At 43.5% G+C, this 16,221-nt stretch overlaps 1 protein-coding gene across 1 annotated transcript in view; it reads right to left on the reverse strand.

Annotated features, from left to right (window-relative positions):
• LOC126191533 (protein Wnt-5b-like) overlaps positions 1–16,221 on the reverse strand; it is a 326,244-nt gene that overhangs the window by 16,304 nt on the left and 293,719 nt on the right. Inside the window, exon 5 of the mRNA XM_049932437.1 lies at positions 3,195–3,362. Coding sequence (XP_049788394.1) covers positions 3,195–3,362 — 168 coding nt within the window. The remainder of the gene's footprint in view (positions 1–3,194; positions 3,363–16,221) is intronic.

The raw sequence follows: 16,221 nt of genomic DNA on the forward strand, positions 1-16,221 counted from the left end.
TCAAAGACATGCGGGGGTGTAAGTGCACCAATCATAATTAAACCCCACATCATCAAACCACGATCATATCCCATATTGATGTCGGGGTACATGCGCAGGAAACAGTGTCATTTTGTAGCGCATGTGTTTCGGGACGGTTTTCTCAACTTATCACCAATACCGTGGACTTACAGATCTGTATTGTGTGTGTTCCCTATGTGCCTAGGCTATTAGCGCCAATTTTATGTAGTGCCACGTTGTGTGGCACCACATTCTGCAATTATCCTTAATTTATGAACATGAGTGTAGATCCATTTCGTAGTATCGATATTGTACCACGAAAATTAGTAATCACAAATGACAGCTTAAAAACACATTTACAGTAAACATAATATTGTTATGCTTCAGTTACCTTGCAAACAAAAAGTGTGTCTTCTTTATAATTTTTCATATTGTCAAGCTTTGCAACCTTTGTTTCTTAACCATTAAAGGGAGCCGGAGGTGCCTATGAAGCCAATGTTAAAATCACTAAGTTTGAGGAACATTTATGAATAAACTACCAAATAGAAAAATTTGATTTTTTTTTTACATATAGAGTGGTTTAGTATTGCTGTTATGACAGAGGGATTTTGGAGTATCTTTTCTAGTTTCCTTCCAATTATTTTTTTATTAATAACCCAAATTTTTTTTACAAATAATTACTTTATAATTAAACTGAAATGAAACTACTGAACATATTGCCAAATGGCTGTGTTACAAGTTTGACCACTAGGAGTGCTGTATAAAAATTTCATCTCTCTAGCTTGTGTGGATTTTGAGAAAATGTTCCTTATATTTGAAGAATTCTAATTTACGGGAAATGGCTATCAAAGTTTCTCAATACATTCCTGCACTATAGGATGGATTATCAGGGTCTTCTTCTTCATCCTCCAAAAGCTTCCTCTTCTGTCTTCTTTTCTGGCCTGTTGTTCCATCATACTTCATATGCCTTTCTCTTCTTTCTGCTCCTCTTATCCTTTCTCTGTCAATATTTCTTAGTGCTCGTACAGTGTTCACCCCAGCTGTAAATCCTAATGCCTTCAGAACTTCACACTTCACACTGTTCCCTTGGTTGTAGGTTGCTATTGCATTATAAATGCCAAAGTGCAGTGTTTTTATGCTTACAAACACCCTTTTAGGAATCACTTTCCAAATCAAATTGTTTACGTTCTCATTAGGATTCTGCGTCTTTCCGTGTAGACATTTGTGTAACAATTCTGGCTGTGCTAAGTCATGAAAAATTGGTTTTATTGCATTTATCACAGCTGCTGGCAAACCATGTTTGTGATCATAGTCCTTTTTCTCATTATATTTGCACCAGGAATCTGTTGGGCACAGGCTGTGTTGAGGGTATTCATTATAAGAGGCAGTATGAAGGAACAATGTCCACACTGCTTTTCGCATGTCACTAACATTACTAGTATTTTGCCTTATAGCATACCCATAGTATCTCTGTAGACGTTCAATCACCTCATCAGTAAACCTGCCTCTCCCTCCTATTGTCTTTCCATGACTGAGCTTACTTGAACCCAAAGTTTGTTTGAGCCTTCGAAGCCGTGCACCCATACGCTTTTGCATATTCCCAATGCATTCCAACTTTTCAACTACAAATTCATTTCCATATGGTTTCAGTTCCTCTATAGTCTTGAAACCTTTGGAGTCACCATCCTCAAGGTAGCATTTGCTAGAAGATGTCACAGGGCTATGGCCGGCCATGTGTTGCTTAGCAGAAGAACGCACTGTTTCAGTAATTGTAGTATCGCAACTTGGTATTAGTGTTAATTTTCTTTTCCCTACGTTCTTCCTCTTCTTGTACACACGGTTACTAAAACGTGGCATCATAACTAGTGCAACGCTTTACACAAGAAGTATAATACTACCAACAACAGGCGCAACACTGAACTAATTCGAAACGGTAAACAGCAAAGAGACGATGTTCCGGGCTCTTAGCGCTTCATTTGTCACAGAAAACAATGTAGCCAACCCTTGCACAATCGCTGTATGCGTAACAGGCCGAGAAAATCCCAAGCAGTTCGCCAGGAAGTCACGATAGGGTGTTAGATGCATTCAGAAGCCGCCCATTTCCTCTGCAGGCGTGGGGGAAAGTGGTAATAACTCCACTTCTAGGGCGTGTAGAACAATAATTCAAAGTTTACATTAAAGAGGAATGTTCCAATTAATTTCCGGTAGCAAAAAAAATCGTAATTTTTTGGATTTGACCACCTGCGGCTCCCCTTAAGACTATAAATTTTCACGTAGATAATTTCATCCAGAAAACATTATATAAATTAAATCTGAAAAGCAATTTCCTTTAAGATTGACGTATTAATAACAGTTTGGACTACGTCCTATTCTAGAAGGTACTAGGAGCTGGGTTAGTAACAGAAAGAACCGATTTTTGGGCACCAAGTGCGTCAGAGTGATTGTAATAGCTACTGAGTTTGGCACATGATATTCTCTGTTCGAACATCTTCTTTGTCTAGCTGAAGAAAGTTCCACAATATATATCTGAAAAGTGTTGTTATAAATTGTGTGTCAATATACAAGTAAATGAAGAAATTAGGTAAAAGCACCATAATGTTCCAAGACTTGTCATTTCAACAACCCTGGGCAAAATCTATCAATGGATTAATTTTGGAACGAATGTGCCGCTCAGGCACTGAGACCGACATTGCAAGATAGGCACTACTTTATCTGCAACATAATATTTGTGCCCTTGCTTAATTTAAACCTTGTTCATATTATAAAATAGTAAGTACAACATAGTAAATTTTGTTTCGTTACAAAAAAAAATGGTTCAAATGGCTCTGAGCACTATGGGACTTAACATCTGACGTCATCGGTCCCCTAGAACTTAGAATTAATTAAACTTAACTAACCTAAGGACATCACACACATCCATGCCCGAGGCAGGATTCGAACCTGCGACCATAGCGGTAGCGCAGTTCCAGACTGAAGCGCCTAGAATAGCTCGGCCACACGGCCGGCCGCTTCGTCACATATATGGACAATAAGTAAGGGAAAGAATTATGAATTACATTTGGGAAGTAGTGGAAGAGTAGTTTCTCATGGATTGTTCAGCTGAAACAACTCTGCGAGGCAAGAATACGGGTTGGAGTGCCAGACGGGAAGGCTGGTGAGGGGAGGCCGTTGCTGGAACGAGTGGTTGGACTGACCGGGCAGTCGCAGCGAGTCGTTGCGCTCGCAGTAGTCGGGCGACTCCGCGAGGTAGACGAGGTCGTGCGAGGTGGGCCGCGAGAAGCGCCGGTCCCGCACCGCCAGCCGGCCGCGCCGCGTCACGCGCACCTCCGTCGCGCCGTCGTACTTGTCCTTCAGGTAGTCCCCTGCAACAACACCGCCGGCAGCCGCCTCGTCATCATCTGTTCCACTTGTCTCTGTCTACTTATCTTACGCGTCTAGTTACGTACGACAGTGATCGTGGAACGAGTCAGGTTACATGAAATTAAAATCATAAAAAATAACAACGAATAAAATACATTTTACACGACTCATACGTCGAGACAAGCTGCTGACTATACAAGATGATTCAGCTGCCCCTACCGATAGGTTTTATGCAACCCGCAACACCTTCAAAACTATGTGTGAGGCCCCAGAATGAGATTTTCACTCTGTAGCGAGACTCGAACTCAGGACCTTTGCCTTTCGCGGGCAAGTGGTAGAGCACTTGCCTGCGAAAGGCAAAGGTCCTGAGTTCGAGTCACGGTCCGACACACAGTTTTAACCTGCCAGGAAGTTTCATATCAGCGCACACTACGCTGCAGAGTGAAAGTCTCATTCTGGAAACATCCCCCAGGCTGTGGCTAAGCTATGTCTCCGCAATATCCTTTCTTTCAGGAGTGCTAGTTCTGCAAGGTTTGCAGGAGAGCTTCTGTAAAGTTTGGAAGTTAGGAGACGAGGTACTGGCAGAAGTAAAGCTGTCAGGACGGGGCGTGAGTCGTGCTTGGGTAGCTAAGATGGTAGAGCACTTGCCCGCGAAAGGCAAAGGTCCCGAGTTCGAGTCTCGGTCCGGTACACAGTTTTAATCTGCCAGGAAGTTTCACATCAGCGCACACTCCGCTGGAGAGTGAAAATCTCATTCTGGAAACATCCCCCAGGCTGTGGCTAAGCCCTGTCTTTGCAATATCCTTTCTTTCAGGAGTGCTAGTTCTGCAAGTTTCGCAGGACAGCTTCTGTAAAGTGTGGAAGGTAGGAGACGAGGTACTGGCAGAAGTAAGGCTGTGAGGACGGGGCGTGAGTCGTGCTTGGGTAGCTCAGTTGGTAGAGCACTTGCCCGCGAAAGGCAAAGGTCCCTAGTTCGAGTCTCGGGCCGGCACACAGTTTTAATCTGCAGGAAGTTTTTTTATGTGTGAGGCTATCATATTCTCTCTATCACTACACACCAACTATTAGACCTATAAAAATGAATAGGAGATTTTGTAGGAAATTTAATGTAGTTAATTTTGTACTTGGATACATTTCCGATGGAGGCTGTGGTTTTCTATTTCTTCAAGAAAGACACATTTGGAGGTGACTTTTCTACGTTTTTGTGGATTATTCGGAAACTACGGCTTCTAGCGAAAACGTATCCCAGTACAATACTTAACTACACTAAATTTCCTACAAATACGGTCCTGTTCATTTTTTCTGTAGCACTACTAGTTTTCGCATAGCATGTGAGAGACTATAAAAATCTCTTGTGTCGTTTTTGAAGGCGCTGCAGGCTGCATAAAACCCATGGGTAGGGCCACCTGAAATACCGTCTATATTAGCGTAGCCAGCAGTATAACGTAGAAATATTTTCCAGGAACTCCCCGACGGAACAGGTGCAGTGAGCCGCTAGACAATTCTTCAACGGCAGAATTACTACTGAGATTTTCTGTTGTTGTGGCAGTTTACTGAAAATGGATGCAGCAGAATAGTGTATGGTTTCCTGCAAGAGGGTCAAGGAGATACGATCCAATTGCAGACTGGATTTCTGACTGGTGTTAAATGAGTGAAAGCTGCTAATTTTTGGGAATAACCTCATAGAGACAGAACAGTGTCAGAATTACCAGACAACTGAATAGCGGGGGATTAAGAGGTTCTGAACTTACAACACATATTGTTCGTTTCTGAGCCAAAAAAAAAAAAACCTTTTGTGTAGGAAGGCTTAAACCAGAATATAATGCCGTACGTCACAAGAGAATGAAAATACGCAAAGCAGTCTAATTTCCATGGTCGACTATCACTCATTGCAGATATTGTTCTAATGTTAAACATAGCAGTGTTAATTTTCGAACACGGTTCCTGATCATCGGTTTTCCATGATAGTTTACCATCTGATCAACTACGAATTTGTATTTCCCAGACTCACTAATCATATCCCTATTCTGGGTAGTCAGAACGTCGATTTTAGTTGAATCGCATATTAGAAACTACACAAAGTGAGTCTTACTCTGATTTAACATCAATTTGCTTTCCGTAAGCCATGAATTTACATCTTGAACTCTACTATTTGATACCCTGTCTATGTTACAGTCAGTACCCTTCACTACCACGCTAGTGTCATCAGCAAACAGAAATATTTTACAGTCATCTGATATATTAGAAGGCACATCATTTGTACATGTAAGAAACAGCAATGGTCGCAGCACTGATCCCTGAGGTACCCCCACTTAACTGTCAACCGATCAGGCGCCACCTCATATCCATTCTCATCACTGAGGAGTATACAGTGTAGTAGAATGGATGTATTAATTAATATATTCACAGTTGGTTTGGAAGTACAAACGGTGCGAAATTTAGTACATAGAGATTCCACGTCTGGTAGCAAGAAAGGGTCTAACTTAATTAGACATCGAGATGAGCCAAGTTTGGATGACAAATATGGGTACTCCATTGTATACTGCTAAAACTCTGTACCAACCATGATCAATCGTACAGGCAGGAGAGCCGTATTGGCCAGTGGTTCAGTGTCTCATGACTATATGCACTCAGTTGGTAAGAGATGTGATTGTTGTACAACCAATGGCACCTCATACCACCACAGCAGGTACTAGACTCACATGACAACGACAAATGCAACCTGGAAAAGTTTGTTCTCCTCGAAGCCTTCTCGTACGGATGTGTTCATTGTGATGCTGTATGCAAAACTCCAACTTTTCTGAAAAGACAATGCTGTGCCACTGTGATCCACGTTGTCACTGGGTGCACCACTGCTATTACACTTCTCTCTGATGCTGCATCAAAACAAGCTGAAACAATGGTTGCATGCTGTCAACGCTTTGTGTTGTAGACTTTAATGTGCTGTTCATATGGATACTTGCCTCTGTGCAAACAAGTCTGTTTCCTCACTCAAGGTGTTGGTAACGCCATGTAGCGCTCTGTATGAAAATCACTGACTGTGCTGTGTGCAGTCTGTGGCTGGTTTGCATTGTTGAAAATTGCTATTGTAGTGTTGGCAGTTGGCTGTTAACAGCACGTAGCGTTGCGCAGTTGGAGGTGAGCCGCCAGCAGTGGTGGATGTGGGGAGTGAGATGGCGGAGTTTTGAGAGCAGATGATCTGGATATGTGTCCATGAGAGGCAGTAAATTTGTAAGACTGGATGTCATGAATTGATATATATCTTATGACTTTTGAACACTATTAAGGTAAATACATTATTTGTTCTCTATCAAAATCTTTCATTTGCTAAGTATGCCTATCAGTAGTTAGTGACTTCAGTAGTTAGAATCTTTTATTTAGCTGGCTGTATTGGCGCTCGCTGTATTGCAGTGGTTTGAGTAACGAAGATTTTTGTGAGGTAAGTCATTCATGAAAGGTATAGGTTATTGTTAGTCAGGGCCATTCTTTTGTATGGATTTTTGAAAGTCAGATTGCGTTGCGCTAAAAATATTGTGTGTCAGTTTAAGCACAGTAATTTATAATTTTTCTAAGGGGACGTTTCATATGGCAACCCTGCCAGGATCATATTTAAGACAAACTTTGCTAAAGACAAAATTAAGTTTCTTGGGCAGGTTTTTTACCTGGTGGAATCACACGTGATACAAATAAAAAAGTAGAGGCCACAGAAAATATTCTTCCTCCTAACTTGAGAAAACAACTGAACACATTTCTAGGGCTTGTATCTTTCTTTAAAAGTTACATACCCAATCAACTATTAAATAGCAATGTGTTGGCTCACCTGTTACAAAAGAATGTTATTGGGTTAGGTCAGCCCATTGTCAGGAGGACTTTGATAAAATAAAAGATGATTTAGTTGCTTCTGAAATTTTGTACCATCCTGATATGGGGAAATATTTTCTTACTGCCTTGGATGCATCATGCTCTAATTTGGGTGCTTGCTTATTCGGAATAATACAGAAAGATGTAAAAAATGAACTGAAAATTATCAGTTTCATTAGTAGGATGTTATCAGTGTGTGAAAGGTCTTAGCAATGGAACTGGAAGCACAGGCCGTTGTGAGTTCGTTTAAAAAATTCCATTACTTTATCTGTGGTAAAAGACTAAGAGTCTTCTGTGATCATAAAGTATTAAGCTACGTGTTGATCTATAAACTACAGCACCCGAGATTAGCTAGATGGTCTCTTTCTTTACAAGACTACGATTCTGAAATTGTACACATCAAAGGCGAAGACAATGTGTTCTCCAATGTACTGCTAAGGTCACCACAAGGTCTTCCTGAATTTTCGTAATGAGTTGAGCAAATATCGGATTTTAAGGTATTATAAAAGAAATATCTGATGCATAAGCATTACTTCTTGGGAATGTGTCAGGATGTGAAAAGGTTACAAATGGGACCAAAGGTGGAGAAAGGTCAAATAACTTCTGTCACAACAGCTACACCATAAAACGGTACCCTATCAAAAAATTCACTATAATGTATTATTTCATTGATGAACTAAAAATTACATTAGATGTGTGTGAAATCTTATGGGACTTAACTGCTAAGGTCATCAGACCCTAAGCTTACACACTACTTAACCTAAAATATCCTAAGGACAAACACACACACTCATGCCCGAGGGAGGACTCGAACCTCCGCCGGGATCAGCCGCACAGTCCATGCCTGCTGCCTCTTGGACAGCTCGGCTAATTTCGCGCGGCTCATCGATGAACTACTGAATCACGATTATGGTGTGTATGCATTCTGTTTGTCTGTCAAGATCATCTCATTCTGAACACTCATTTAGCACGGGGGCATTTTGGCACAGTGTTTCCCTCCAGGGACCCTATTTCAGTTCAGATAACATATCCATAGTGCTCATCGAATCTACCGGTAACCAATCTGGCAGTTCGACTCTGAATTGCTTTGATGTTTCCTTCTAATCTGACCTGTGGGGATCACAAGCACTCGAACAGTACTCAAGAATGGGTCGCATTTGTAAACAGTCTCCTTTGCAAATGAATCACAACTTCCTACTATCGTACGAATAAACCGAAGTCAACCATTCGCCTTCCCTACTACAGCCCTCACGTGTTCGGTCCATTTCATTTCACACAAATTTGTTATCATTACAATGTTCTTTTGAGACGTCAAAGTTTTTGTCTCTTGTCCATGACCTGTAAGTCTCTTTCTAAACTTTATTTGGTTTCCTTCGGTGCTTGCTCAGTGTACATATTGAATAAAATCGGTGACAGAATAGAACTGTGTCTCACTCCCATCTTAACTATGGCTAGCCTTTCGTGCCCTTGGACTACTACAACTGCGCTGTGGTTTGCGTACATGTTGTAAACATGTAAGGTGTCAGGCAAATCCAACACCTCCCATGAAAACCCTGACATGATAGCACATCCGGCAGTCACATGGCTCCGAATAAATCCTGACATTAAATTAACCAAAGTAATACGATCAATGAGTGAGCAAATGGGATACCACAGACTAACACAACAACGCCTAAACGCATGTCATACCTTCCCACCGTGAAACAGACGCAGTTTCGAGGGGAGGAACGAGAACAGAAACCGAGAGCAGAATCGTGTAAGCTAGAAGGCCCTACGATAAGGGACGGACACCCACGTCGCCAGCCGACCGCCAAGACCACCCTCAGCCCATGTTAAAAGATAGAGCCCTCCAAAAGAACAGTATAGATCTTACGATAACACTAAAAGGGCCACACCAGCTGCAAGTTTTAGCGTGAGACTTTTTCGCGTCTCTGTTACGTAGCAAACATTAAAAACATTGCCGCACCACGAAAAGTATAACGTTTCCCATTGTATAGACAGAATTTTTGTAAGCAGAGCTTAAGATTAACATTGAGACCCTGATTGGTCAGTTGAAAACACAGCCAGATAACTTTTCTTAAATCAACTTCGGTAAATTGTAGTAAAAAGAGGTTAGAGAAGAGTTGCTTCCGAGATGGCGAGGTGTGTGGATCTGCGCCGCCCGCCGCCCCCTGACGCTGCCTAACCAACAACAAGGTAATGAACGCACGCGATGCCACATAAGGCTTCACTCAGAACTGCAGAAATCTCACCTGTTACACCCCCTTTTTGCATAATACTAATGTCGATCGTCAATTAAACCTCATGGTATTCACATTTGCTACTAGAAGCTAAAATCTGAAACGCGATGATTCTTCTGTTATATATTTATTGAGAAGCCACATCAGCCACTGTATTTTATGACAAGTTAAATAAGTAATTAAAGATAATTGAGAGTCTCTGTAGACCATTTTTGGTAGTTTTCTTTTTTATGAAACTTAATTTAAACCTAGATTATAGATGTGATATGGCATAGGTCATCCTTCGAACCATTATAGAACTTGGAAACCCATTCAGGGAATATTCGTTCACATTTTTGTTGAACGCAGTTGGTTCTTATCATCCTGTACTAAAATATTTCCTTTTATCAATAGTACAATTTATAAACAATGTTTTGTGAATAGAATAAATATCCAGTGGTAAACGTAACTGCTTTTTCGAAGTTATTTTACCAGCTAACTAAAAATAGGAAAGCTTTGAACCCCTTCCACTAAATTTAGTCAGTATTAAGATTCTTTTACAGGGAGTGCAGTGGAGCTGACGCTGAAATCATTAAGTATTTGATTATATCATCGCTAGTCTCACTGAACTCTTCTGAACTCTACATGTTATGTGTGGTCTGGCGTCTCCTTACCAGCAACAGGTCCCAGGTTGAAACTAGTCAATTTCCTAAAAAACACGCTCACAGCGTCGTTGCGCGAAAGTGGTAGGGAGACACGACTTAAAACAGACACCACGCAGAATGTTAGAAACAACGTTAAAAGTATGGGCCAGTAAACATTTTGGGAATGCATTTGGCAGAAACCGGCTACAATGTAAGCAATATTGAGAGTTGTATGCGTATCCTACACAGGGCAGAGAAAGGTCGCGCTCTCGACTTGTTGGAGAAGTTGGAGATTTACAAGGCCAAAAAGCATAAGCCCACAAGGGACAAAGCGATTTTGTGAACAGCGCCTACTTTGCTTTGTTTGATAACATACTACGATAACCATTTTTTTTCTTGCGGCAGTTTACTAATACACAGCGTCACCGGTACAGATCCGGTCCAACTGCCTCGGTGGACAAGTGAGAGAGGACGCAAAGCAACAGCTGAATAACAGCCGAGTATAGCACGTTGAAGGTGTGGCGGTATAACTTTAAGTTCCGTGCCCCCCTCCGACGGCGGAAGTACAGAAGTACAGAGGAGGGATGCAGTAATGTGCCAACTCTATGGAAAAAACCAAAAAAACCAACGTGGCTCTAATTCTGTAACTGATTATGTCCTACCTATTCATGGAATGTATGGCCAGACTGTATAACTTTATTTATTGACTGTTAATATGTTGCTTAAACGTTTTCTCTGGGAGACATATCACGATGTATGAAAAGCCCTCTAGTGGTTACGTTCTTACGATCGGTGCACGCCTACATAACATCCTGGTGGTCGCCCAGCAGAGGGCGCTGATCATTGATCTGTCTTTTTTTAAGCTGTCATATAGACATTTTGTGTTTCATAGGTAATTTATAGGTTGCTACAGGCAATGTATTACGTATATTAATTTTTGACCGTAAATTGACCATAAAACGGTCGTACCTATTCTCTTCATATATTTCCTTTTAATAATTTTATATGGGTAACTGTATTCGTCTTTTAATGTATCACAATTGGTTTCTATGATAGTTATCAATATTTAATCCTCTGCTACATGTATTTTACCTAATGTGTTTTTATCAGATTATGTTTCTTGCATAAATGATGACTACATCTAAGCCCACATCTAAGCAACATCTAGGTAGTATGTAGGCAAACAGATTTCTGGTAGCCACTGTAGTTCAGTAGCCAGTTGCAATAATGACTGTGTGGACGATGTGGCCTGTTCTACACATTATTTTAGGTCTATGTGACGATGCTGTGCTGATTATATTTATATGTTTTGACGATGCCATTATGGCCTTTGCCGGCCGCAGTGGCCGTGCGGTTCTAGGCGCTTCAGTGCGGAACCGTGTGACTGCTACAGTCGCAGGATCGAATCCTGCCTCGGGCATGGATGCGTATGATGTGCTTAGGTTAGTTAGGTTTAAGAAGATGACCTAAGATGTTAAGTCTCATAGTGCTCAGAGCCATTTGAACCATTATGGCCTTATCACTTTAGGGCATGGTGTAGAAAAGGTACGTTTTACCGTATTTTATCTGTACATTTCTCTGGTTGTTGTTGTGATAAGTATTGATGTATAGTGCTGAAAGACCCATTGCTCACTAGCCGTATATATTTGTATACAGGGTGAGTCAAAAAGAATACCACAACTTCAGGAATTTAAAACTCTGCAACGACAAAAGGCAGAGCTAAGCACTATCTGTCGGCGAATTAAGGGAGCTATAAAGTTTCATTTAGTTGTACATTTGTTCGCTTGAGGCGCTGTTGACTAGGCGTCAGCGTCAGTTGATGCTAAGATGGCGACCGCTCAACAGAAAGCTTTTTGTGTTATGGAGTACGGCAGAAGTGAATCGACGACAGTTGTTCAGCGTGCATTTCGAACGAAGTATGGTGTTAAACCTCCTGATAGATGGTGTATTAAACGTTGATATAAACAGTTTACAGAGAATGGGTGTTTGTGCAAAGGGAAAAGTTCTGGACGGCCGAGAATGAGCGATGAAAATGTAGCACGCATCCAGCAAGCATTTGTTCGCAGCCAAGGGTATGTTAAGGATATGGTGTTTCGGCCACCTCTCCCAGCCACCATTGATGATTTGAAACGAGAAATAACAGCAGCTATCCAAACTGTTACGTCTGATATGCTACAGAGAGTGTGGAACGAGTTGGAGTATCGGGTTGATATTGCTCGAGTGTCTGGAGGGGGCCATATTGAACATCTCTGAACTTGTTTTTGAGTGAAAAAAAAACCTTTTTAAATACTCTTTGTAATGATGTATAACAGAAGGTTATATTATGTTTCTTTCATTAAATACACATTTTTAAAGTTGTGGTATTCTTTTTGAATCACCCTGTATTGTAGACTTGAGGATGGTCATCACGGACTGAAACCGGTCATCGTCAAAAGAATTGACATTGTGATCAAAGATTGGAATAAAAAACATTTGATTTTGAAAAATTTTCACGGAATATACAAGTGCTATAAACGCACTTTTTCTTAGGGTAGCGTGTCTTCTAAGATGAGTCGCAGGGTCAGTAATGACTCACATATTTACGGTCGAAACACTGGTGAAGTTTTATTTTCATGTCGTGTCCCACGACCTGCCAAAACAGCCAGGAGCGCTTTCTGCTCTGGAGGCGGGCTGGAGACTCGCCGACTGGCCACCTAGTCGGCGCAGTCGGGGGAGGGGGTATGTGAGGGGGCGGGGGGGGGGTAGGTCTGATGACGGCCATTAGTCAGTGGCTGCTGAATGCCGGCGCCCCCCGCCGCGACGGCGTCCTAATAGCGCGGTAATGACGCGCCGGGTCATCGCACCGGCCGCCGGCCACGGCGGCGATATTTCGCTGTCGGCAGCCGAGAGAAGAAACGCCGGCCAGCCGCCGCGGCCGCACCGGCGAAGCTGAGCAGACCAGCAGGGGCTCCAGCAGACGCACAGGCGCGCAGCTGGCTGGCGCTCCGGGCTGCTGGCCTCAAGGCTGGTCCGGCTTTCCGACAAAACGAAGCGGTGGCACCGCGCAGAATCTGAGGGACTGTTTTTAGAATAAACCTTTAACTCTGCAGCGGAGTAAGCGCTCCCTTGCGGATTAAGACTGTTTGCCAGGCCGGGAATCGAACTCGCATCCGTGCCTTTCTCAGGCAATGCTCTTATTCATTCAGCTATCCGGGAACGACTCACGAATTGTTCCAAAGTGTTTAATATTTCTGAGATCAGTATCAACGATCCCTAGTGATATAAAAGTTAGTTTTTTCGACACCGGAAGCAAAAAATGGTTCAAATGACTCTGAGCACTATGGGACTTAACATCTATGGTCATCAGTCCCCTAGAACTTAGAACTACTTAAACCTAACTAACCTAAGGACAGCACACAACACCCAGCCATCACGAGGCAGAGAAAATCCCTGACCCCGCCGGGAATCGAACCCGGGGACCCGGTCGTGGGAAGCGAGAACGCTACCGCACGACCACGAGATGCGGGCACCCCGGAAGCCTACAAGAATTTGACAGTACGTTCTCCTGTTCAGGCGTGGAATTATACCCGGTAATTTTCCTGTTTTCTCGGTGAGTGTACAGCCTAGTGCATCTGGAAGTGCACAATACGAAGAGATCTTATGTCACATCGCTGAAGGTGAAGTTTAACGAACCTGCGACCATAGCGGTCGCGCGGTTCCAGACTGAAGCGCCTAGAACCGCTCGACCACTCCGGCCGGCTCCAAAGAAACTGGTATAGGCACGTGTTTCAAGTACAAAGAAATGTAAACAGGCAGAATACGGCGCTGCGGTCGGCAACGCCTATTTAAGACAAATGTCTGGCACAGTTGTTAGATCGGTTACTGCTGCTACATTAGCAGGTTATCAAGATTTGAGTTTGAGCGTGGTGCTAAAGTCGGCGCACGACCGATGGGACATAGCATCTCCGAAGTAGCGATGAAGTGGGAATTTTCTCGTACGACCATTTCAGGAATCCAGTAAAACATCAAATCTTTGACATCGCTGCGGCCGGGAAAAGATCCTGCAAGAACGGGACCAGCGACGACTGAAGAGTATCGTTTACGTGAAAGAAGTACAACCCTTCCGCAAATTACTGCAAATTTCACTGCTGGGCCATCAACAAGTGTCAGCGTGCGAACCATTCAACGACACATAACCGATTTGGCTTTTCAGAGCGGAAGGCCCAGTCGTGTACCCTTGATGACTGCACAACACAAAGCTGTAGGCCTCGTCTGTGCCCGTGAACACCGACATTGGACTATTGATGACTGGAAACGGTCTGCCCGATCGGAACGAGTCTCGTTTCAGATTGTATCAAGCGGATGGACGTGTACGGGTATGGAGACAACCTCATGAATCCATGCCCCATCGTGTCGGCAGGGGACTGCTCAAGCTGGTGCCACGAGGAGTGACGGCGCGGTTAGATGCACCATGTCACGGATTGCGCGGACGCTCCCGCCGAAGGTTTTTTGAAGCTGGTGGATGCTCTGTAATGGTGTGGGCGTGTGCAGTTGGAGTGATATGGGACCCCTGATACGTCTAAATGGTTCAAATGGCTCTCAGCGCTATGGGACTTAACTTCTGAGGTCATCAGTCCCGTAGAACTACTTAAACCTAACTAACCTAAGGACATCACACACATCCATGCCAGAGGCAGGATTCGAACCTGCGACCGTAGCGGTCTCGCGGTTCCAGACTGTAGCGCCTAGAACCGCTCGGCCACCCCGGCCGGCTGATACGTCTAGATACGACTCTAACAAATGACACATATGAAACCATCCTGTCTGATCACCTGCTTCCATTCATGTCCATTGTGCATCCCCGACAGCCTCGGGCAATTCCGACAGGATAATGCGACACCCCCCACGTCCAGAATTGCTACGAAGTGCCAGAGAGTGGCTCCAGGAAAACTCTTCTGAGTTTAAACAGTTCCGCTGGCCACCAAATTCCCCAGGCATGAACATTATTGAGCATATCTGGGATGCCTTGCAACTTGCTGTTCAGAAGAGATCTTCACCTTCTCGTACTCTTTGTGTCAGTTCCCTCTAGCACTGCTTCTGACATTAGCTGAGTCCATGCCACGTCGTGTTCTGGCACTTCTGCATGCTCGTGGGGCCCTACACGATATTAAGCAGGTATAGCAGTTTCTTTGGCTCTTGAGTGTATCAGGACCTGGTGAGATATTTCGCCTGATGTCAGAGGCAACGAAAATACTCCTGCAGCTTTCTCAACGGGTGTTGTTTGATCACCCACAATACAGCCCGTAATTGGCTCCGCATGAATATCATCTCTTCTCACATCAACCGCCGGCTATGAAGACAGCATCTTAGCTCAGACAACGTGTTTGAGACTAGCGTGGAGAATCGGCGGATTGCGCAGGCGGCTGCTTTCTATGGCGAGCGTATTGAAAAGTTGGGGCAAATATCTAAGTGGGAGTGGCGATTATGTAGAGAAGCAGCTGGAAGGTGTAGCTAACTGTTGCAAATAAAACATTTTTGATTCTGATGGTGGTTTCCATTTCGCCACGGATCGGATCTTACTTTCCGAACAGCCGCCGTACGTGACTGTGAACTGCCACCCGGTGTTTACGCCGCAAAGAGTTCCTTGAAAGTTGCAAGTGGTCACCTGCAGATGGTGATTGCGTTGTACGTTGTCCAGGCGAGAGCCAGGAACTCGTGATCTTTCTCAGTGTGGTAACAGTCCTTTTGTGTTGTTGGAGTGCCGCCAGTTTTAATACTGCCACACGCCTCAGTGAAAGACTGACGTCGCTTATTAGGACTGTAGTACAAGTGAGGCAACGGTGATAACTGATCCGGATCCACCGGTAGTAGTTTCCTTGCGATTCACCTCGCGTAATTCATTTCGCACACCGCGCATGGCCAGCAGCACTTTGGTTCTAGCCGCGGACACGAGTGAGTCTCCGCGTTGTCACGGCATTACAGACGACGAAACGAACAAATTTTTCATGATAAATAATTTTAAGAAGAAGGCTTTCTAAGTACTTCCACATGAGTGCTAGGGGAAAATAAAAATTTAAATCCTTTCCTGCGGGTGGAAGGGCGACAACGATCAGTTACCGTGCTACACACATCTGCCGCACACTGTTCTGAGTGTTCAC

Source organism: Schistocerca cancellata, chromosome 6 (assembly GCF_023864275.1).
Source record: "Schistocerca cancellata isolate TAMUIC-IGC-003103 chromosome 6, iqSchCanc2.1, whole genome shotgun sequence".
NCBI classification, from domain to species: Eukaryota; Metazoa; Arthropoda; class Insecta; order Orthoptera; family Acrididae; genus Schistocerca; species Schistocerca cancellata.